At 36.4% G+C, this 24,303-nt stretch overlaps 1 protein-coding gene across 17 annotated transcripts in view; it reads right to left on the reverse strand.

Moving 5' to 3' along the window:
• scrib (scribble planar cell polarity protein) overlaps positions 1–24,303 on the reverse strand; it is a 284,575-nt gene that overhangs the window by 145,620 nt on the left and 114,652 nt on the right. For 16 of the 17 annotated variants that reach the window (XM_051929184.1, XM_051929190.1, XM_051929189.1 and 13 more), the window contains exons 13-16: positions 21,091–21,216; positions 18,264–18,473; positions 9,880–10,257; positions 1,421–1,483 (exon numbers count right to left, since the gene is read on the reverse strand). In XM_051929184.1, coding sequence (XP_051785144.1) covers positions 1,421–1,483; positions 9,880–10,257; positions 18,264–18,473; positions 21,091–21,216 — 777 coding nt within the window. The remainder of the gene's footprint in view (positions 1–1,420; positions 1,484–9,879; positions 10,258–18,263; positions 18,474–21,090; positions 21,217–24,303) is intronic. The other variant, XM_051929182.1, reaches the window with a different exon arrangement.

Raw genomic sequence — 24,303 nt, forward strand, 5'->3', positions numbered from 1 at the left:
TTGTTATACACTTCTGTATTTAATCAGCTAAAAGAGTTCAAGAATATTTGAAAAGACTTTTTCTCTTTATATTTAATATAATGCTGCTTGTAATTATGATTCCATACACTTGTAACTGCTATTGTAGCAGTAGCAAAAAGGCTTGCCTTGTCTTTTTTTTTTTTTAATTAATAACAAAGTATGCATTAATGATTACCTTAATTATATTGCATTAAATGACAACAGGATATGTCATTCTTGGCCCAGTTGTTTTAAAAGTAACACTATCGTTTCTCTTGGTTGATTTATAGGCTTGCTTGGCATTTTTGCTACTTTGCTCGCTAGTAAGCGTGTGCTGGTAATGAGGTTGTTACAGCAGTCTAATGCACTATAAACAACTGCCTTTAAAAGCTACACCCAGTTAAGATTGTACATAAAATTTGAGTGTTTTGGTTTTATCAAATTAGTTTTGATTAGGACAATACTGCACTGACCAAAATTCAAAACATCTGGTAGTTCACTGTGCTTGTCTGTATTTAAAAACTGATAGTCCCAGGCATCCACACTACCTATTTGTCCAACCCTGGTTAATATATTATAAATGATTTAATAAAAAAAAAAGTGATATTATACTATCAGTGGCCCCTGAAAATTCCTACCAGTAACAGCTATATCCATGCAGATTTTTGAAGACCAGCCTAAACTGTAAATTAACAGCTTCAAGGAAACGGAAATATCCAAAAGACCTCAAGCTGAACAGTCAATTACATCATTATTGCTAACACATACACATAATTGTAGTAAAACGTCTAGAAAATTAACAGCTATTTATTTATGTTCAATAACTCCAAACTAATTACTTATATGAGTTATATCACACTGCAACTTGCCATTAAGGTTTGTAAGTTGTTCAGATGTTTAGAATATCCATGTCTATAACTAACATGAGTCAAGGTCCCAACGCAGATCATCATAAGGCACCAAAAACTGCATAAAATGTTTGTTTCAGATGAATATGCTTCTTCTTAAGAAAGGTTACCAATAATTGGAATCATAACCTGATATTTCATATTGTCTATAATATTGGATGGTTTTTAGTTAGTTCTTGCAAGGTCTTAGGCATAGTTGTATAATCAGGCTAATCCTTGATGTAAAATATTTAAGTGAAAACAGGAAGAAAAATCAACATAGTAGCGCAAGGAAATGTGTCAATACCAAAAGGTAAAAGAATAGAGAGTGCTAGAACACAGTAGCACTTATATATGTGCACATCACATAAATGGAAAACCACTCATTATTCTTGGTATTTGTTTTTTTTTTTTTAAAACCTTTTAACAATGATTCCAGAGCTTGTGCCCATGTCATTTCCTCTCCCATTGGCTTGTGTTAATGGTGAATTTGTACTTTGTAAGACAGTGAACAGAAAGAGTAGGGTACAGACCTCTTCCTCCTCAATTCGAGCAGGTTCAATCAGCAGATTATTGACTTGATCAAACGACACCCCCTGTTAGGACAGGAACCAGCAAGAAGCATGCGGATTAGTTCAGCCTAAAAACACCAGACAAACACATCAATCACACACCCACACACAGAATACCCAGCAATCAAACTTAAGAGCAGGGGAAGAAACTCAAAGGTCACGATAGATCCAAGCACCAAAGTTCAACCCACAGTGCACCGTGTACTACATATAAGTGAATCTGTAGTGACTGCTATTTTTGTAAAATCAAATTTTTTTAATTTAACAAATTAAATGCACATAAATTACTGGTCATACAAAGCTAGTGAGCAATACTTTGAAGCATGGTGGCACAGTGTTTAACATTGCTGCCCTATAAAAAATCTGGGAACACAGGCATGATTTCTAATCCAGTCACTTACTGTGTACAGTAAGCCCATTCTCCCTGTTTTTAGAAGGGTTTTTTTTTTTCAGCTCCCCCCCCCCCCCCCCCACATGTAAAAAAAAGTACAAATGGAAAAGCATGTTTCAAGAAAAGAAAAAATTTTAAGACGGAATAAAGTGTTTATCATTGTTACTTTCTTACAGTGGAATGTATGGCGGAGGGTGGTAAGTTAAAGTTATCCTGCTTTGCAATTATGTTTTATATTTAAAATGGACACACATTTTCATTTATTACATTAGTTTCTTATAATGCAAGACATAAGAAAATGTTGTGGGCGGCACGGTGGCGCAGTGGGTAGCGCTGCTGCCTCGCAGTTGGGAGATCTGGGTACCTGGGTTCGCTTCCCGGGTCCTCCCTGCGTGGAGTTTGCATGTTCTCCCCGTGTCTGCGTGGGTTTCCTCCGGGCGCTCCGGTTTCCTCCCACAGTCCAAAGACATGCAGGTTAGGTGGATTGGCGATTCTAAATTGGCCCTAGTGTGTGCTTGGTGTGTGGGTGTGTTTGTGTGTGTCCTGCGGTGGGTTGGCACCCTGCCCAGGATTGTTTCCTGCCTTGTGCCCTGTGTTGGCTGGGATTGGCTCCAGCAGACCCCCGTGACCCTGTGTTTGGATTCAGCGGGTTGGAAAATGGATGGATGGATGGATGGATGGATAGTTGGATAATTTTAAGATTATTAAAAGCAATTTTATTGCATTTTCAGAATAAAACAGTGTTACTTGAAACCAGAGTAAAAAGATTTACATGCACAAATGTGAACTTATTTTTACAGATACTATATGTACATACTACTTGAAAAATAACAAACACCACTTTCAGGATACTGCGGTTATAAACTAATTAATTCCAAAATTATATCATATCTGAAAAAAGCAAAAAAAATAAAAAGGTCTTTATTATCATCATCAGGAATTGTACCCTAATAGCTCATCTGCTTATTTATTTAAACATTAATGACATTTGCACAATAGAAACAATTTATGAAATGCATGTGCTAGTAAATGTTTTTTCTGGTCTTTCTGAAAACAACCGAAGAACCCAGGAATTTGGTTGTGTATGAAAAAATGTTAAAAAATAAAATAAAAAAAAAATAAATTAAAAATCTGAGCTAAATTGTGGCTGGGTAATGTAACAAGGCTATAATCTGAAATAGTGATACAAAGATGCATCATAATATCTGAAAACAATCAAATCTGAAGTTTTTGACCAGCCTGATCAAAGCTCAAACCAAAAATCAAACAGATGTTGGAAAACAGCCTTAAAGGAGCTTATAGTCTAAAGCCTAACAGAAATCTCTTGAATTAAGATAGTTCTGCAAGGACAAGCACCCTCACATTACTTTATAGTGGTATGAAGATGGATATTTGACTTATAGCAAGTGTTTGTAGCAAAACTTTTTTTATCCGTAAAGGAGCAATTATATTATTGCACAAAACTGAAGCTACATTTACATTTCAGTTAAAAGTGATTTGAATCTTATTACTTTTTTTTTTTTGTATTTCATATGTTCTTGTTTGACGGTACAAATTCATTTTACAAATGATCCCCATTTGATATGGCTGTGAAACAATATCTATCCAGAATAAGCCCTGTATGTGTAAAGCTTAACAGAAACACATTTTCCAAAAAGGTACCACCTAATACATCATCATGACCACTAACACCATGCTGGCTGCTGTACAAATTAATATTGTTTTTAGTGCAGGACTCTGAATTTGTCAGTTCATGGTTACAAGAAAAAGAAATAGGAAATGAAAAAAAGCTGTTGCTTTATGCGCAGTTATCACTGTCATATCTGTACAAAGAACTGAACAACATGTTGCAACTGGGTTGCTATGACTAGCAACAGTCACTCAAGTGCTTATTAAGTTAGACATTTTGGGTTTTTTTCCTTTGGCAGGATGATGTGGCACTGTTATCCAGCTTGATTTTCAATGCAGGGATAGGACGATGTTCTCCCAGTGTCTGCGTGGGTTTCCTCCGGGCGCTCCGGTTTCCTCCCACAGTCCAAAGACATGCAGGTTAGGTGGACTGGCGATTCTACATTGGCCCTGGTGTGTGCTTGGTGTGTTTGTGTGTGTGTCCTGCGGTGGGTTGGCACCTTGCCCGGGATTGGTTCCTGCCTTGTGCCCTGTGTTGGCTGGGACTGGCTCCAGTAGACCCCCCGTGACCCTGTGTTTGGATTCAGTGGGTTGGAAAATGGATGGATGTTGCATAAACATTTAGGTAAATTTAGCAGGGGAATATAAATTCCAGGACAATTCTGATGCTAGCATTGAAATGCTGGTCACATTCAAATCACTTGCATTATCATATTTAGTACCACTTACAAAAATGGTCTAAACTGAAAAATGTAGATTCTGTATATTGCAAAGTGTTATCTGTTCATTCAGGTGACTTTTTTTCTAAAAATCAATAAAGGAATAAAGGAAACCAGAAATAAATCGGATACTTTTTCGTGGCACTATGATTAAAGAGAATAAGGAAATTAACCTTTTTAGAGAAGCACAGGCAATCTTTAGCTTTACTTGTCACTGCATCTCATTTGATTATATCTCTACTATACAATATATGTGTTATGTATAACAATGACAGCCAATATCTTTGTTAGCTTTTTGAATCTGGCTCAAAGCCTGAACAATCTGACATAAAAGACATACGGTATATACTGTATTAATCTACTTACTTACTTATGAATCACTTATGGTTTAAAGCAGAAAAATAACACTGTGTTCTCAAGTCAAAGTTTTTGCCTTTTTTTTTTACCAATTTGATTTTACAATAGTGTGTTATAATAAAATAAAAATACATTAATATTTTGAGAAAGTTAAAATCGATACACCTCTCTCAACAATGTGTGCTTTGCAGTTGAATACAAGAAATATTAATAACAAAACAGATCCATAGATCATTTTGTAATTTATCCTCTGATTGAAACAGTCATGACTACAGTTGTCTGTCTGTCTATATATCCATCCATGCATTCATTTTCTAACCCACCTATTTAGGTCTGGGTAGCTGGTGTCCACTGCCAGCAGCTTACTTGCTTGCTTTCTTAAGTAAGAAAAGTGAGCATTTTCTACTTGCTAATTAACCTTACCCTAACATCTTTTGAATTCAGGAAGACACATCACAAATACTTGGTGAACTCCATACAGTAGGTGCCATTTGTACACATATCTACAATTGCAGCAAGTAAAACTCAATGTAAATTTTGGAAAAAATCTCCATATCTGTACGTATTGTGATATTACACAGATGTCTAAATGATCTGCACTATATAAAAATGAATTGCACTATCCATTCATCTCAGAATAAAAAGTTATGATACTAGGGATTATATCCTGATTGTAAACGATACCGCACGGCCCTGGCCTCCCTAGAGCATATAATTTGTGAATGTCCTAAAATAAAACATCATATATACAGTGGTGTGAAAAACTATTTGCCCCCTTCCTGATTTCTTATTCTTTTGCATGTTTGTCACACAAAATGTTTCTGATCATCAAACACATTTAACCATTAGTCAAATATAACACAAGTAAACACAAAATGCAGTTTGTAAATGGTGGTTTTTATTATTTAGGGAGAAAAAAAAATCCAAACCTACGTGGCCCTGTGTGAAAAAGTAATTGCCCCCTGAACCTAATAACTGGTTGGGCCACCCTTAGCAGCAATAACTGCAATCAAGTGTTTGCGATAACTTGCAATGAGTCTTTTACAGCGCTCTGGAGGAATTTTGGCCCACTCATCTTTGCAAAATTGTTGTAATTCAGCTTTATTTGAGGGTTTTCTAGCATGAACCGCCTTTTTAAGGTCATGCCATAGCATCTCAATTGGATTCAGGTCAGGACTTTGACTAGGCCACTCCAAAGTCTTCATTTTGTTTTTCTTCAGCCATTCAGAGGTGGATTTGCTGGTGTGTTTTGGGTCATTGTCCTGTTGCAGCACCCAAGATCGCTTCAGCTTGAGTTGACGAACAGATGGCCGGACATTCTCCTTCAGGATTTTTTGGTAGACAGTAGAATTCATGGTTCCATCTATCACAGCAAGCCTTCCAGGTCCTGAAGCAGCAAAACAACCCCAGACCATCACACTACCACCACCATATTTTACTGTTGGTATGATGTTCTTTTTCTGAAATGCTGTGTTCCTTTTACGCCAGATGTAACGGGACATTTGCCTTCCAAAAAGTTCAACTTTTGACTCATCAGCCCACAAGGTATTTTCCCAAAAGTCTTGGCAATCATTGAGATGTTTCTTAGCAAAATTGAGACGAGCCCTAATGTTCTTTTTGCTTAACAGTGGTTTGCGTCTTGGAAATCTGCCATGCAGGCCGTTTTTGCCCAGTCTCTTTCTTATGGTGGAGTCGTGAACACTGACCTTAATTGAGGCAAGTGAGGCCTGCAGTTCTTTAGACGTTGTCCTGGGGTCTTTTGTGACCTCTCGGATGAGTCGTCTCTGCGCTCTTGGGGTAATTTTGGTCGGCCGGCCACTCCTGGGAAGGTTCACCACTGTTCCATGTTTTTGCCATTTGTGGATAACGGCTCTCACTGTGGTTCGCTGGAGTCCCAAAGCTTTAGAAATGGCTTTATAACCTTTACCAGACTGATAGATCTCAATTACTTCTGTTCTCATTTGTTCCTGAATTTCTTTGGATCTTGGCATGATGTCTAGCTTTTGAGGTGCTTTTGGTCTACTTCTCTGTGTCAGGCAGCTCCTATTTAAGTGATTTCTTGATTGAAACAGGTGTGGCAGTAATCAGGCCTGGGAGTGGCTACGGAAATTGAACTCAGGTGTGATGCACCACAGTTAGGTTATTTTTTAACAAGGGGGCAATTACTTGTTCACACAGGGCCATGTAGGTTTGGATTTTTTTTCTCCCTAAATAATAAAAACCATCATTTAAAAACTGCATTTTGTGTTTACTTGTGTTATATTTGACTAATGGTTAAATGTGTTTGATGATCAGAAACATTTTGTGTGACAAACATGCAAAAGAATAAGAAATCAGGAAGGGGGCAAATAGTTTTTCACACCACTGTATATTTTTTTTTTTTACTTATCAGAAAACATCAGACTCAGAATCCTCCCAAATCCTCTTACAATAGTCTAGTTTCATCCAATATAATTTGAAACACTATTAACGACAGTGATGCTCTACACTATATGTTATCAAATCAACTGATCTTGCACAACTGCAAGAATCTTAATGCACCCTCTATAACTTAATAGGAAAATGACATTTTATATTACCTACAACTAGAAAAGGCTATTTTTTAAGTAACTGTGTAGACATTTTTCAGAATATGACACAAATTCGTAATTTTTGCCTAAATTTAGTCTGTTGGACTCGTGTCAAATTTTCTGTTTAACTTTTGTTTTAATCAACATGAGAAAACATAAAAGCCTATTCAAATCAGCTCAATACACTAAGTCAAGGTAGGGGTTTCAGTGTTAAAATTAACAAATCTTTACCACTTCTGCGATTTAATTTTTTGATTATATTTTGATTGGACTGACTTTTTACCACTGGTTTACAGCAATGTGCGTCTGATTGTTATATTATAACTGCTCTTTGTAATGACTATATCAGGCACGACATAAAATTTTGTAAATAATATATATCAGGGTTACAAATTATCTATTGTATCATTGACTATTATGCTTCAGCTCATTAAGTTTAATGCAAGGCAAATTGCTCTAATATACAATATGATATCAAATCCGTCAATGGCAACACAGAACTGCAGAGATGCACAATTGTGGGACTGCTACAATTAATTAACTAACAAATGTTAAATTTGTAGTTACCGGCAGAGAGATTAACTGTCAACAATGAAATTTAAGCAAAGGGGTGCTTATTTATTAAATGCAAATATATTTCTTATCTTGAATTTCTTCCCATGCTATAAAACACATTTTAAGGTTTAAACTCATCAGCTACTCAAGCACACAATAACCAAAAACAGACATACTGGACCCATCCACCTTTACTTATAAGTAAGTTGCAAATGCTCTTAGCCCTCGGACTTCTGCTCTCAGAACAAACATTACATTACAATGAAGCAAACCATATATTTAGCAAGGTGTCTGAAACATATTCACTGAACAATAAATACAGTTATCTATAATATCAGAAGTATTCGAAACTTTGGCCTACTCAGATCAAAACCATCAGAGCGAAGAAGTCCAAGGGTCCAGAGCAGAAACATTTGCAGCATATAGATAGTTTGAGTTAATAATCACATAAAAGATTGGGTTTTTGCTTTATTGTTTGCTTTGATATTAAAAACAAAAAGCAATAAACAAAGATTCAGCTGGAGAGCAAAATATTTAAGAGAGATACATAAAAAAAAAGAATGGGCGAGGAAGTGGGTAATAAAATTTTTTTTATAGTCATACCTTTGCAAACTAGTAATAAGACAACTTTAATAATATATGCATGGAAATACATGTGTATTTTCTGTGTATATATACAGTGTGTATATTTTAAGTATACATATATACACTCACAGATGCATACATATAATGCACATATATGCATACATTAAACATTCAGACCATTTTGCAGTTGATTGCCTTTGATTATGCATTAACAATTAATGAACTCAAAGTTTTGCTGATGAAGCAGTTTAAATTTCCTCCACTGAAATTACTGACAACTGCGTTAAGTTAGAGTCAGTCTAGAAGCAAATGGCAGCAATTTTAGCAGCATGTAATAATAGCACAAAAAGGGCAAGCATTCAGATGTAGTAAAGCAAAAAAGAAAACATTGACTCTGTTGAGCACCTCAAAGCTAATCTGTGAGTCGTCAATGAAAAATGGCATTAAAGTACAACTGCAGTTGCCCATCTCAGGTCATAAAACGAACCTAACGCCATCGATTATGTTCTACACGTAAAAGGTGACTATTGCCCTTGTGCTCATGTTTTCAAATACATGTGAAAATGGATGGACAGGATGGTTTAAAAAGTGCACCATTGTAAAGGACAGAACAGTGAAGGTGATAATTTTGGTAGGAATAAACAATTCCTTACATTTAAATTTTTATCAGAATTCATGAAACAATCAATAGATGTTAGAACCTGATAAGTTGCTTTTACAAAATAAATAACACATTTTAAAAGTTTAAAATGTAGCTATTACTGCCATGTGAGTGGAGTTCTGAGTGCATGTAAAGTGAATTAACAATGTATAATGTAAACAAAATTCAGATAAACTAAGTACACTTCATCCCAAACAATGTAAAACTCTCAAACCAACTTAATGTGATCTAAGGTCGCTAAACTGGAAAATCAAATACATAATAAAGTAAAAACTTTTATTAGTTCTGTCCATGAACAGCAGAGAAAACATATCTGTTTAATGACTATAAATCTTACTTTCACTTTTGTTAACCAACAATACTGCCAGAAAATAAACTTGAACATCTAATAAGGAAGGGACCTTATTAGTCACTTTAATTAAATACTGTTTAAGAGTATTTGTGGTGGCACTGTGAAAAGAAAAATGTTTAAAAAATGTACAGTATACTTCGGATGTACAGGTGTCCTTGCCTGAACAATAAATTAAAACTGAGAAGGTCTTTTTGTTGTGAATTTTTGGCAAAATTGAAAGAAAGAATACCAGTCTTGATGAAACACTGCTGACTTATCAAAATTATGTATCATTCATTAGAACCACTTTAGTTTGAATGACATGAGGTTCCGGGGATCGAGTCATAGTCATGCAGTTGAGCACCACATACCCAAAAACTATCAAAAACAGGCAGTGCGGAATGTAAAACAAAGCAAGCTATTTATTAAAAATCCAGAAGATCATATTTATAAACCATCTAAAAACCTCAAAATCCATATTTCTTCATATTGTATATATGTTTCACAAATGCAAGAACAGAAGCACAACCCTTAATAAGGTAACACATGTCTTAATAAAACCATCAAACATGTAACAAAAATGTAATAATTAATAAAGTATGCTGAAATGCACATGCCTTACCTTTACTGGTTGCTGAGAGGAATTAATTTTGTCATTCAACCTGAGCAACATTTGATCCTCACCATCTCCTTCACTGTCAGGCAAAAGGAACATCAGCTGCTTCATTTCATTATTTTGATCCTGAACACCTCCATAATCCTCATCCTCTTCCTGCGGAACCTTGTCAGTACTTAGACCCTGTAACAAGGCTGCAACTGCCTCTGGTTTGGGTAGTTTGTTGATTTTGAAATGCTTCTTATAGTGTGGAGTATCCTTACGAATAAGCCTCTGTTTTTCAACTGGGAGCATTGGACGCTCCTCCTCTCCATTTTCCCCTTCACCATCCTCGTATTCTTCCTCATCTCGTATGATGGGTTCTTCAGCAAAACGTACAGTAGGCTAAAAGATCATGATGAGCTTTGACATTAATAATTATTTTTTCTGCATCACAATATAAAGCTTAAAAAAACAAAGAAACATTCACTTTGATGTACAGTGTTTTGAATTAACAGCTGAAATCTTCTATTATAATATACTGTGTACCTGCCCTGCTCCATAAAGCATATGAAAGCTTTACTTCATCAGTGTTATGTGCATATGAATTTACCTATACAGTGGAACCTCGGGTCACGAACGTCTCTGAACACGTACAAATCAGGTTACAACCAAAAAGTTCGCCAAACTTTTGCATCTGTTCACAAACACATACTTGGGTGACGAACAAGCCAGTTTCCCTTCCGGTTCATACGCGCCAATGATTTCCGCACGTGTTCAGTCTCTCTCTATGCATTCGCTGTAAACTCTTTGTACTCTATTTAGTTTCCCTTCCGGTTCGTATGCGCCGGTGATTTACGCACGTGTTCAGTCTCTCCCTGTACAATACATTGTTCTCAGTCAGACGTGCATCACACAGAGGGACTTTACCTCAAAACTGTAATCTTCTCTTGTGGTATAGCAGGTCCACAGCTCACATCAAGAGGCCAGTTTTAAATAAATAATCACCACGCTTGCAGCTTAGCGAGGGGGCGTGGTGGTGGAGTGGCTGAAGCAGTTCCAGGGGGATTCGTGGTGTGGGCGTTTCTCACCTAAGTGCACGGATGAGAAACCGTCCGCATCCGTGATTATTCCTGGGGCTGCTGATTTGCTACAGCTGCCACATCCTCTTTATAAATAGAAGCGCGTGGCGGCTAAAAAGGAGAGAGAAAGAAGAAAAAAAAGGAGGAAAATAAAGATGGAGGTTGCAGGAAGCAGTGTAGAGAGAGAGAGAGAGAGAGAGAGAGAGAGGGCCGGTGTGTGTGTGAGAGAGAGAGAGAGCGCGTGCGAGCGAGCGAGCGAGTGCAGGCAGGCAGCTGGACAATGAGCCCTAGCAGGGGTGTTTGGCCAACACTAGGTAGGGCAGAAGGAAGCGGTCACTCCAGCTGAGCGATCATGGAGCTGGAGTGACCGGAAAAGAAGGACAGCTGGCCATGTAAGGCCAAGAAGGCAGCGGGAGTCGGGTGGCTAGGATGTAGAAGCCCTAACGTGAGCGTCCTGGCCTTTGGGTTTAAAGCCAAGTCTCGATCGGGAGAACGGAACTGAAGCCAGGGATCGGGGAGCCTCCAGATCAGTCATGTGGAGAGAAGGCCAGCTGCAGAAGGGAGACTCTCCTGTTGCGTGGCCCAAATGGGAGAAGCAGAAGAGCCGCCAGGTAAAAGAAGCACCAGGCTTTGTGTTGTTTTTAAGAAACTGCTTCCAGCATTGTTTTAACCTCGTCGTTTTAAAGGATTGTTTTTTTCTTCTATTTATTGGATTTTTAACCTCCACGATTCCACTCATTTTAATAAGATTATTTATTTATTGAAGAGTTTTGGAAAGCACTGCACTATTTATTTGAACAATTGTTTTTGTTTGTTTTTAATAAAAGCACTTTTACACCATCCCCTTGCTCCATATGTTTGTGCATCACTGCAGAGCTCATCGGTGACATTACTGACGGTGTCGGGTTCAAGGGCTCCCGGACGGACAATGGGAGCATGCAGCGAACCCGCATCGTCACACCTCTCCACCCAGTTCCTCCTCACTTCCTTCATGCCAGAACTCGACTCATGCAAGGTTAGTTTTCTTGATTGTTTATGGTTAGTTTTTGTATAAATTACGGATTTTTCAAATGATCATTTTTTTCCCTGTGCTTAAAACTCATTAAAAAAAAAGTGTTTACAGCGAGTGGTTCATAAGGCTGTAGCATGAACTCTTGCAATGTTACTTTTCTTGGTTGTTTATGGTTAGTTTTTGTATAAATTACGGATTTTTCAAATGATCATTTTTTTCCCTGTGCTTAAAACTCATCAAAAAAAGTGTTTACAGCGAGTGGTTCATAAGGCTGTAGCGTGAACTCTTGCAATGTTAGTTTTCTCTGTTCAAGGTTTTCTCAGTGTTATTCAATGTTTTTACATTTAGTTTACCATTACACTGTGCATTCTATGGTATAATGAACTATTTTTGTGCTTAAAAATCTTTTAAAAAAATATATATTTACATACAGCTCGTACGGTCCGGAACGGATTAATTGTATTTACATACAATCCTATGGGGGAAATTACTTTGGGTCATGACCAAATCGGGTTGCGACAAGAGCTTTGGAACGAATAACGGTACAGTGGAACCTCGGGTCACGACTTGCATAAAAAAACACTTCTCTAATATTTAATGTGGCAAATTGAAAATAAGGAAAACATTTAAAAAAAAAACATTTGTTCAAAATACCAGTCCCCTTTACCAGCTTTCAAATGCTTATAAATACTGATGCAACATAGTATATATATCAGACTAAATTTCACTACCTTACAACCTGAAGACGACTCACATTTCAAAATTCATATTTTTCTCTCCTCTGCAGATGTATGCCACCATAACTATTTTTTACTTATATTTCATATAAAGATTATCTACCACCTATAAATGGAGATTTTCATTACAACATATACAGCAGGCCACCCATTAGATGTTTTTTTACACCCATTTTAACAAATATGAACTTAACTGGTCTAATATTTCATAGACTGACTACTAAATAATAAATAAATCTTTAGCAACACAGATAGATTAAAACCAATTTATTTATAGTGGCCTATATTTGGTCTGGAGCTATAATAGGAGTACATTCCCATAGTAAATATTACATCACTCTTTGAAGATCTCTAAGTGAAGCCTAAGTGTAACATGTCTATTTGCAAATTTACAGTAAAGAGTTTAGGAAATTGGAGTTTAGTCTGATATGGAGAAGATAACAACAACAACAACCCCTTCTTCATATTGCACTGTGATGCCACTAGTCTTCCAACTGATTAAACTGTTAATGATGCTCCATTTCAACTCCAGCCTACTTAAATATCACATTAATTGTCATTTTTCTGTAATAAAGAGACTATATAAGGTACTTTAATAAGGTACGCCTGTCAAATACGACGGATATACTGTGTGTGCTGTGTAATGAATTTTTCACATGGCTGTTCTGTTTCTAACTATTATGCAGTTGCTGTGCAATGAGAAATGCATGCTAATCAGACAGCATGTACAGATAAAACCTTGTGCATGTATCATTTTATGAAGTACAAAATATAAATATTGCAATACTGGATCAAGCTATGTTAAAACCTTTACCCATTATAGAATTTTTATTTGTATATTTTCATAGAGTATTTAACTGTAGAGTAACCACCATGTACAGTATATAAATTTTATGGTTCATCATGTAATATAACCTAGAATAACTAATTTACTTTCAATTTTCACCATGTGGATGTAAAAGGAAAAACACACACCACATTCACATGCTACAGAATCAATAAAGGCCTAAACAGCATGCAAATTAAATTATATAATTAAAAAAATGAATAAATAAAAGACCATAGACACTGAGCCTTGACCAGATATATTGGTGAAAATTACTAGGGTATGATCTAATAAATAAAGTCTACTTTAAGCAGCACCTATCAAAATAAATCAGCTGTCCTCATTCATTTTAATGGCTGCATACAGTATGTATATTTAGTATAGTTTACCTATAAGCACTAAAGATACATTATATTGCTTAATTATTACAACACTAGCCATGTGCGCCCAACTACGTTGCGCGTGTTAAAGTTGTCTGTGAAGGGCTCCCTGTTTAAACACGGCTGCCAATCGTGAACTGGGCTCTTCGTCGCACAGCATTATGATTTTTTATAAGGGAAACAAAATTACAAAAGAAAACCCTTGGACATTGTTTCGATAGGAACGGCCTACTTGGAATCACTGTCCGAATAGTAATTATGTGGTGGTGGAGGGGCATTTCTGTTTCACAATATACGCGGAGCAATGGTTATAAAAGGGGGACACATAGGTATCCAGGCTCTTTAAAGCATAAATAGGGATCACTTCACTGACATGTGAGCAAGCCACGGTACAACTGTGAGACGCACAGCATTCGCCGGCTACAACGTAACAATAATAATTTCCGGAACGTGCTGTTACATTGTCATTCATTTTACCCACTGTCTTTCTTTCATTCATATGTTACGTAGGCACGTACCTTTTATCTTCGGCAATCTCATTCTCTAACCAGGCCTCAGGAGCTAACCAGCGTAACACTGTCCACCACTTCTTTCGTTATTCCGGCACATTGTTGACGTCCGTGAGTAACAACAACGTACTAAACTGGAAGGTGGTCTACGCATGTGTGGAATTTGCGGACAAACAAAGATCAAGATCCAAATGAAGATTATATATAAAGATTAGTTAATTTAAAGCACAACAATTTGTTTAGTTTGAATGTCTGTGTTTTGAGGTGTGACTGGAGTACTACAGTTTTCAGTAGTATAAGCCTGTAGGAGATTCTTAATGCAATGCCTATGTTTTAGCTGTCTCTCTACTGCCATCTAGTGCTGCTTCTTCTAATTCATTCGCGGACAAACAAAGATCAAGATCCAAATGAAGATTATATATAGAGATATTTTTAGTTGTTTTATGATTTCATTGATATGTGACCCCAAAGATTTCTCAAACTTCTATATGTTCCTATTTTTAAATGATGCAACTCGCTTCAAGTGGTTTTTCTTTTAAAATATAAAAAGATTCTTCTATGTATTTCAGAGCCAATAAAATAAATAAATAAAAAGTCAAAAATTTTATTTGCAGGCACAATGCAGTGCATCACTAGTCACACAGACCGTGAAAACTTAAGATTTTCACAAAAGACTGACAATCAATTCATCATTTAGACAACATGTAAACATCTAGCATTTATGGGATATTTTTTTTGTATTTTTCATAGTTCTGAACTTGACAAATTGTGTAGATGAATGGTTTCTGTGCAAATAACATAATATCATTTGGATTTCTGTCAATGCTACATAAACTAAATGCAAAAACATGAATTGCAAAAAACTAAGTATGATATCAGTCAAATTTAAAATGCTGTTAAAAGAGAAATAGTTTAGTAAAGTACAGCAGCTCATTAGTGTGGCATTATCTCAAATCTTTATTTGAATTTATTTTTTGTTTGAGAAAAAAAAACTATAAATTCACATTACTAAAAGGTGTGTATACAAACACAAGCAACATAGTTTATAACTTAAGATCTGCTGACAGCTAATTTTTTTTTTTTATTTGTCTGCTTAAACAGGACTTGCTGCAATACAAACTACAACAGAAAGTAGTTTTAATCAAACAATATCTGAAATCTGTCAGTCCTACCTCTTTAAAAAGGTACAGAGTAGGTGAAAACTACTCCAAACGGTGCAGGGTACCTACTCTGTACTTCAGTCATGCAAAATGGTTAACATGCCTGATGTATAATTTGCCTACTATGATTTGGAAATATCAATTTATACACTATCATTGGAAAGCCGAGTACTACGGCTTAAAGACTGTAACAAAACACAAGTTCACAAGAGAAGACTGTAACAATTATCTACAAAGAGTGTCTCAAAAACTGTTATTAAATTTTAAAAATGTGTGTAATACATGTGCTTGCATTTTAAAAAGAGCAGCCTTACAGATCTTCAGTAAGCTGGCACTTATACCATGACAGAATTCCTACACACTTTGTGCTTTCAATTCTAGAATGTCTTCTATAACACTCTGTAGTTGCATTTCACCATTAATTAAAAGGTTTTCGGAGGACTTTTTTAAGCCACGTATCAGGGCAAGACAGGGGTGAAGACAAGCACTAATACACTTACAAACATTCGCTCTCACACATACTGAGACAATTATAAGTCAAAGAAAAAAGAGAAACAATTTTCTTTGACAAAAAAAACTGATGCATGCAGTGCATGATCATGATAGATGTTATGCTGTTTTAACTATCTTCTTAGCAGACAAGCAATCAAATAATCAAGCCATATTTCATAAAGCACATTTCATGGAGGACACATACTAATGCGCATACACAGAGCAAAAGTTTTCAACATGAGCTTCTTCAATATTTAAAGACTAGACTACCACCACTAATCTCCCCTTCCACCCCAAAACAAAACAAATAAATAATCAGCAACTAATAAACACAAACACAGAAACTATATACATACACCCTATTGAAGTACTACTACCTGGCACAGATCACCACAAAAATTCTTGAATAAACTGCATTTCCCAATTTACATTTAATACTTCATAGTTTAGCAAAGTACACTATAACATTATTGGGAGAATAAATACAACTATTGACTAATTTTATATTGTTCAGCTTATGACTATAAACCTAACATTATCTCTCTATTATATAAAAAAAAAATCGATTGGGATGATGCCGGTCCCCTACAGACTCCCTCTTCCCACATGGGAGTCTGCTAAACCAACACCGTCGATAGTTATGACCGAAATGAGCTGACAAATGAGGACAATTCTCAGATGATGCCAGAGGATGGTGGAAAAAGTGCCCAAGTGCTTTTATTAAAAAACAGTCAAAAACAAAAGTAAAACCAACAAGTGTCAATTGTGCAGTGTTCTAAGAAACAGTACATATATAAATCCATAAAAAGCCAGTGAAAAGTGAGGATAAAAAAAAAAAAAAAAAATCAATAAATAAATCCGTTAAAAATAAGAGGTTAAAAATGCATTAAACTATTGGACATATTAGAAATTCTACAGCCAATAATGGATATAAATCCATACGTCCAAAAGTATCACACTTTACACGACATTTATCTGAAAAACACCAACAAAGAAGTTTTCTTGAATTTCTATATGAATCTGAAAGATCACGATTGCATATATAATAAACCAACATATGACGAATTGTCAGCGATAATAGTGTCGAAAGACGGAGATATCAAATACTGAGTTGATAATCATGTTTATCCAAAAGCACAGCACGATTTGTTACAAGTGGCAAATCCGGGAAATGACTAGCGCATAGGGCCCGCACCGGGGTTGGCAAGCGAAACAAGCAGGGGCCAGAGCCCCCTACTTCTTATATATTTAAAAAGCATTGTGATTTTTTGATTCTGTCAATCTATTTTGCTGCTGACTGGTTTTGTATATATTAAAATACAGACTGGTCATCTAAGTACTTGCAGATGTTTACTAAACTAATAAAATCATTACATTTGTAAAACTAAATATTACTTTGAAGGTTGTCACTATGCCAAGATCACCTAATTCAAGTGAAATTTCTTATACCTCAAAAAAAAAAGAATTCCTTAATCATCCTTCAAACTGAACAATTTTGTCAGAAGAAACTTTGTGACTAGTTATAAAGCAATTACTTTTTAAAAATTTAATAAGACAATAGTTAACTAATTTGATAGGCCAGTTACTGCAGTACAGAGCAATGTAAATTAAGGAAAACAACCATATAACTTTGGGAACTAATAGCTTACATTGAGCTTGTCTGTATTTTGCCAAAGAATTAAAATTAGCAATAATTATTTTTTATCTTCTCTTTGAAATAAAAACATTATCTATGACACAAAAACAAAGTTTCCACCTATATACACACACCATATTAATAACCCAATCAAAATTAGTACATTTCATTTAACACATAATTTCTATACATAAAATCACTAAGGTTGATCATTTAGATCTAAACAATAATTGAATCCAGAAAATGTGCATCGCCTGCTTTCATGTGAATTTATATCTGCAACAGCTTATTACTCTGCATTAGAGAAAAAGCTTTCCAAATTAACAGTTAATTACTTAATTTATATTAGGGCTCATTTGAGAAGCTGCAGTATTCTCTGTGTGCACATAGAAGCAAAATACTTCCAAAGAAGTATCTGGTAAATGTATCTTTAAGAAGTCACCTTGTTTCAGTATCTGAAAACCTCACAGCACATCTATACATTCTAGAAGATTAACATTATTCCCTTTAAGAATTAAAGCTGTAGTTTAAATAATTTAACTCTTTAACAATGGTGGGAATATAATGAAGTACTTACCTCTGTATATTCTACTTCCATCTCATCTTCCTGCTCCTCATTTTGATCAATATTATTACTGTCTGGCAATGGCTCGTGTGAAGCCAGTAAAACAACAGACTCTTGTTTCTGAGTTTCCTCCCACTCGGAGCCATCTGATTTTGCAGACGCTGTACTGTTTGATGCTTGGGAATCATGGCTATCATTAGATAGTCCACTTAATCTCTTATTCTGGAAACACAAAATATTAATAATGAATAATTTATTACCATGTAACTATTAAGAACAGCTACAAATGCCTACCAAACTGTGTAATCTTTTTAGAGTTACAAAACAAAAAAGTAAAACTGAATCCATACAATTACTTATGAGCTAACATAAGATTTACATACTGAAACTTGGGAAGTAAAGAACTTACACGATCTAATTAAATTAATTAAAGGCAATCATTATCAAAGCCTTGAAATATGCTCAAAGTAATATGTACCTTATCTAAATCTGATTCCAGAGAAGACTTGCCCATATAAATCAAAATCTTTGTTTAAAGAGTGAGAATTCCCTTGCCAAGCACAAGATGGGCAAAAACATGGATACTATGCCAATTTGTTTGGTAATCTCATGAATACCCCCTATCCTTAATACTGGACATGACCATGGTATTTGAAATGCTTAATTTGGGAAAGATCTCTCACATATGGTAAAGTGAAGAGCAAGCTATAGCCTACTGGAGAAAAAGAAAAAAAAAAAAAAAACACTGCACTGTAAAATCAGATTTGGAGGTGCTGATTCTCACGCAGACCAGGCCACAGTCAGCACACCCAACAGTTAGCAGAGTTTATGAACTGATTAATGCAAGAGAACTATATCATCAGCAAACACAGATGCAATTCTCAGGAACTCAAATGTATATTCTTCAATCTACAGCAGCACCCCATGCATTAGAGAAGAGGTAAGATAAATAGTTGGTGGAATTCTAAATCCATTTTAACTCCAATCAAGTTAATACCAGGTATGTAATCACAACTCATACTCCACAAGTACAGGAATAGAAAAGAACGCAGAAGCAACCTTAAAAATCCTGCACTTGTGTAGTACTTCACATAACATACCAGTGCTTAAGAACATGGTCATAAGCTTCCTCCAAGTCTGCAATCTATTTATAAATAGAAATTTCAGTCTCTCACAATCCATCAATTATCTTTACAAAAACAAAGTCGTCAACTGCTGAATGGCCAGAATAAATTATGTATTGCCTTTTTTTTAATATGTATCTTTCATTTACTAGTTGCAAGGTAGACCAAGAAGTGTTAATCCTTAATAACTGGAAAAACACCCAACTCAGTTCCACTTTTCAAAATTTGGAACCTCTACCACTGCTTGCCATCACTTAATCTTTGATATAATACTAAACAGACATATTGACTACGGCACTCTTTTGATAGACAGTATTTTTACCATCTATAGTTAGATCTTAGTGGCCCCAGCACTACAGTATTTCAGTCTGTAACATCATCCACAAAAACATAACCAAGGCCTTCATCCCAGAGGTGTGTACCTGGTTTAGGAGTTCTTCATTAAGTTCCTTCTACCTATGAATGATATCTCCAGTCAACTTTTATCCAGTTCTTTTTTTTTTTGAGGATAGCTTCAAATTTTTTATCTTTCTAAGAAAATTCAAAAGTCATTCACTATGAACTAAACCAACTTCTCTCACAGGGTCTTTAGTCACTCATTATGGTGGCTACTGCTTTCTTGGCCTGCTTATACCCTTAAATCAAATTTTAAAGTGTGCCCTGCAATCAATGCATGGAAGTCCTCTTTCCTCAACTACTCTTCCTACTGGTGTCAGTTATTTTTTGATGCTAGTTTAATTTGTCACTTATTGTAATTGCTTTAACAGTTGCTTACTTTTATAGTCAAGAGCATTTTTCAGTTGCTTTGATCGATTTATGTAACCTAAACTTGTAACACTTCTTTCCAAACTTGATTATGTTGATTTCTTTTACAATTTGCTTTAGATAAGTGTCTGATTAAACAAATAAATGTAAATGTGATACCAGAAGGATAACAAACATTTGGTACCAATGGATGAGATAGTTACTTCAAGTTGGACATTAAGAAAGTCTGAATAATGTTTGTACGCAATAACAGTATTTTGTTTTTTAAAGAAATAGTTGATCAGGTATTCAAACATATAACTGGCTCTGTATACTGTAGATGTAGTCCTTGGGATGCTAAATTAAAATAATGACCTAGAGGACAATTTGAAATTAACAGTAGTGAAATTTTGTTAAAATTTTGTGGTGGTGATGGACTACCCATGACAACCACCATATTACAACAACAGGTTGCTCATAGGCGTATGTGGTACCAGAGTATCTTGTTACTCGTCATGGACTACCCACGACAAACACCATATTAGAATACAAGGTTGCTCATAAGCATATCTGGTACCACAGTATCTTGCTCAGATTGTGTTATCTGACTTGAGGTTATATGTCAACTGATCAAATCTTGGTGTAAGCTGGTTGAGACATCCACACAACTGGCTAGACAGATTTGAGAAATATTCAAAGGTGTCTTAGGAGGTCTAAATAATCAGGCATATGGATACATAATACACCTTGGTCTATAACTAAATAGTTTCTTTGTCATATGTTTATTCTGGGAGTTATATTCTAGTGAGTTTTTTTTTTAAGCATTTATTAAAATATGAACCTTTGCAGCATGTTTACTGCTAATGTACCCATTTCCTTACATAAACCAAGGAAGTAAGGAGACTAAAATACAATTTACTTTAAAAAAATTATATATTATATAAATATAAATAAGAACACAGTTTATATACTTCATCATCAGGAGAATCCAGTTCTTCATCTGGTCTTGCTACATATGCCTCATTTCTGCGCTCCTCAATAACTTTCTTCATTACTTTAAGTTCATTAGGATGTGGTGTTGCTCGTCTCTGAAGTCCCTGTAAAGCAAAAATTTGATAGACATTTAATTTATTTTTAAAACTACTGATATCTTTATCGCAAGTGTAGCAATAGACAACAGAGTTACACAGGAAGTATCTGTATGATGTTTTTTTCAATGTTCCATTCCATTCAAAGATTTGATTGGAACAGACAGTGTGGCATAATAGCTAAGGCACTAGAAATTAAACCATATGTTTAAATGCTCAAAAAATGTAAACAACTATTGTAGTTTAGCCTTGAATGGTACCCCAGGTTGATACAGCGCATCTGGAAAGTATTCACAGCGCATCACTTTTTCCACATTTTGCTATGTTACAGCCTTATTCCAAAATGGATTAAATTCATTTTTTTCCCTCAGAATTCTACACACAACACCCCATTATGACAACGTGAAAAAAGTTTACTTGAGGTTTTTGCAAATTTATTAAAAATAAAAAAACTGAGAAAGCACATATACATAAGTATTCACCGCCTTTGCGGTGAAGCTCAAAATTGAGCTCAGGTGCATCCTGTTTCCCCTGATCATCCTTGAGATGTTTCTGCAGCTTAATTGGAGTCCACCTGTGGTAAATTCAGTTGCTTGGACATTATTTGGAAAGGCACACACCTGTCTATAGAAGGTCCCACAGTTGACAGTTCATGTCAGAGCACAAACCAAGCATGAAGTCAAAGGAATTGAAGACCTCTGAGACTGGACTGTCTTAAGGCACAAATCTGGGGAAGGTTACAGAAAAATTTCTGCTGCTTTGAAGGTCCCAATGAGCACAGTGGCCTCCATCATCCGTAAGTGGAAGAAGTTTGAAACCACCAGGACTCTTCCTAGAGCTGGCCGGCCTTCTAAACTGAGCGATCGGGACGAGAAGGGCCTTAGTCAGGGAGGTGACCAAGAACCCGATGGTCACTCTGTCAGAGCTCCAGAGGTCCTCTGTGGAGAGAGGAGAACCTTCCAGAAGGACAACCATCTCTGCAGCAATCCACCAATCAGGCCTGTATGGTAGAGTGGCCAGACGGAAGCCACTCCTTAGTAAAAGGCACATGGCAGCACGCCTGGAGTTTGCCAAAAGGCACCTGAAGGACTCTCAGACCACAAGAAAGAAAATTCTCTGGTCTGATGAGACAAAGATTGAACTCTTTGGTGTGAATGCTAGGCGTCACGTTTGGAGGAAACAAGGAACCGCTCATCACCAGGCCAATACCATCCCTACAGTGAAGCATGGTGGTGGCAGCATCATGCTGTGGGGATGTTTTTCAGCGTCAGGAACTGGGACAATAGTCAGAATAAAGGGAAAGATGACTGCAGCAATGTACAGAGACACCCTGGATGAAAACCTGCTCCAGAGCGCTCTTGACCTCGGACTGGGGCGACACTTCATCTTTCAGCAGGACAACGACCCTAAGCACACAGCCAAGATATCAAAGGAGTGGCTTCAGGACAACTCTGTGAATGTCCTTGAGTGGCCCAGCCAGAGCCCAGACTTGAATCCGATTGAACATCTCTAGAGAGATCTTAAAATGGCTGTGCACCGACGCTTCCCATCCAACCTGATGGAGTTTGAGGGGTGCTGCAAAGAGGAATGGGCGAAACTGGCCAAGGATAGGTGTGCCAAGCTTGTGGCATCATAGTCAAAAAGACTTGAGGCTGTAATTGCTGCCAAAGGTGCATCGACAAAGTACCGAGCAAAGGCTGTGAATACTTATGTACATGTGATTTCTCAGTTTTTTTATTTTTAATAAATTTGCAAAAACCTCAAGTAAACTTTTTTCACGTTGTCATTATGGAGTGTTGTGTGTAGAATTCTGAGGAAAAAAATGAATTTAATCCATTTTGGAATAAGGCTGTAACATAACAAAATGTGGAAAAAGTGATGTGCTGTGAATATTTTCCGGATGCACTGTATGTTAGCCAGCAACAAAATAATAATCATTTTTTTTGTTATTATTACACACTGACCACTGGAAAGGGATTTAATAATCCTGCAGTTTATACATATACAGTTAGGTCCATAAATATTTGGACAGAGACAACTTTTTTCTAATTTTGGTTCTGTACATTACCACAATGAATTTTAAATAAAACAACTCAGATGCAGTTGAAGTGCAGACTTTCAGCTTTAATTCAGTGGGGTGAACAAAATGATTGCATAAAGATGTGAGGCAACTAAAGCATTTTTTTAACACAATCCCTTCATTTCAGGGGCTCAAAAGTAATTGGACAATTGACTCAAAGGCTATTTCATGGGCAGGTGTGGGCAAGTCCGTCGTTACGTCATTATCAATTAAGCAGATAAAAGGCCTGGAGTTGATTTGAGGTGTGGTGCTTGCATGTGGAAGATTTTGCTGTGAACAGACAACCTGCGGTCAAAGGAGCTCTCCATGCAGGTGAAAGAAGCCATCCTTAAGCTGCGAAAACAGAAAAAATCCATCAGAGAAATTGCTACAATATTACGAGTAGCAAAATCTACAGTTCGGTACATCCTGAGAAAGAAAGCAAGCATTGGTGAACTCAGCAACGCAAAAAGACCTGGATGTCCACGGAAGACAACAGTGGTGGATGATCACAGAATCATTTCCATAATGAAGAGAAACCCCTTCACAACAGCCAACCAAATGAACAACACTCTCCAGGGGGTAGGCATATTGATATCCAAGTCTACCATAAAGAGAAGACTGCATGAAAGCAAATATAGAGGGTGCACTGCAAGGTGCAAGCCACTCATAAACCTCAAGAATAGAAAGGCTAGATTGGACTTTGCTAAAGAACAACTAAAAAAGCCAGCACAGTTCTGGAAAAACATTCTTTGGACAGATGAAACCAAGATCAACCTCTACCAGAATGATGGCAAGAAAAAAAGTATGGAGAAGGCATGGAACAGCTCTTTATCCAAAGCATACCACATCATCTGTAAAACACGGTGGAGGCAGTGTGATGGCTTGGGCGTGCATGGCTGCCAGTGGCACTTGGACACTAGCGTTTATTGATGATGTGACACAGGACAGAAGCAGCTGAATGAATTCTGAGGTGTTCAGAGACATACTGTCTGCTCAAATCCAGCTAAATGCAGTCAAATTGATTGGGCGGCGTT

This window comes from Erpetoichthys calabaricus, chromosome 6 (assembly GCF_900747795.2).
Source record: "Erpetoichthys calabaricus chromosome 6, fErpCal1.3, whole genome shotgun sequence".
In the NCBI taxonomy this organism is placed as follows: Eukaryota; Metazoa; Chordata; class Cladistia; order Polypteriformes; family Polypteridae; genus Erpetoichthys; species Erpetoichthys calabaricus.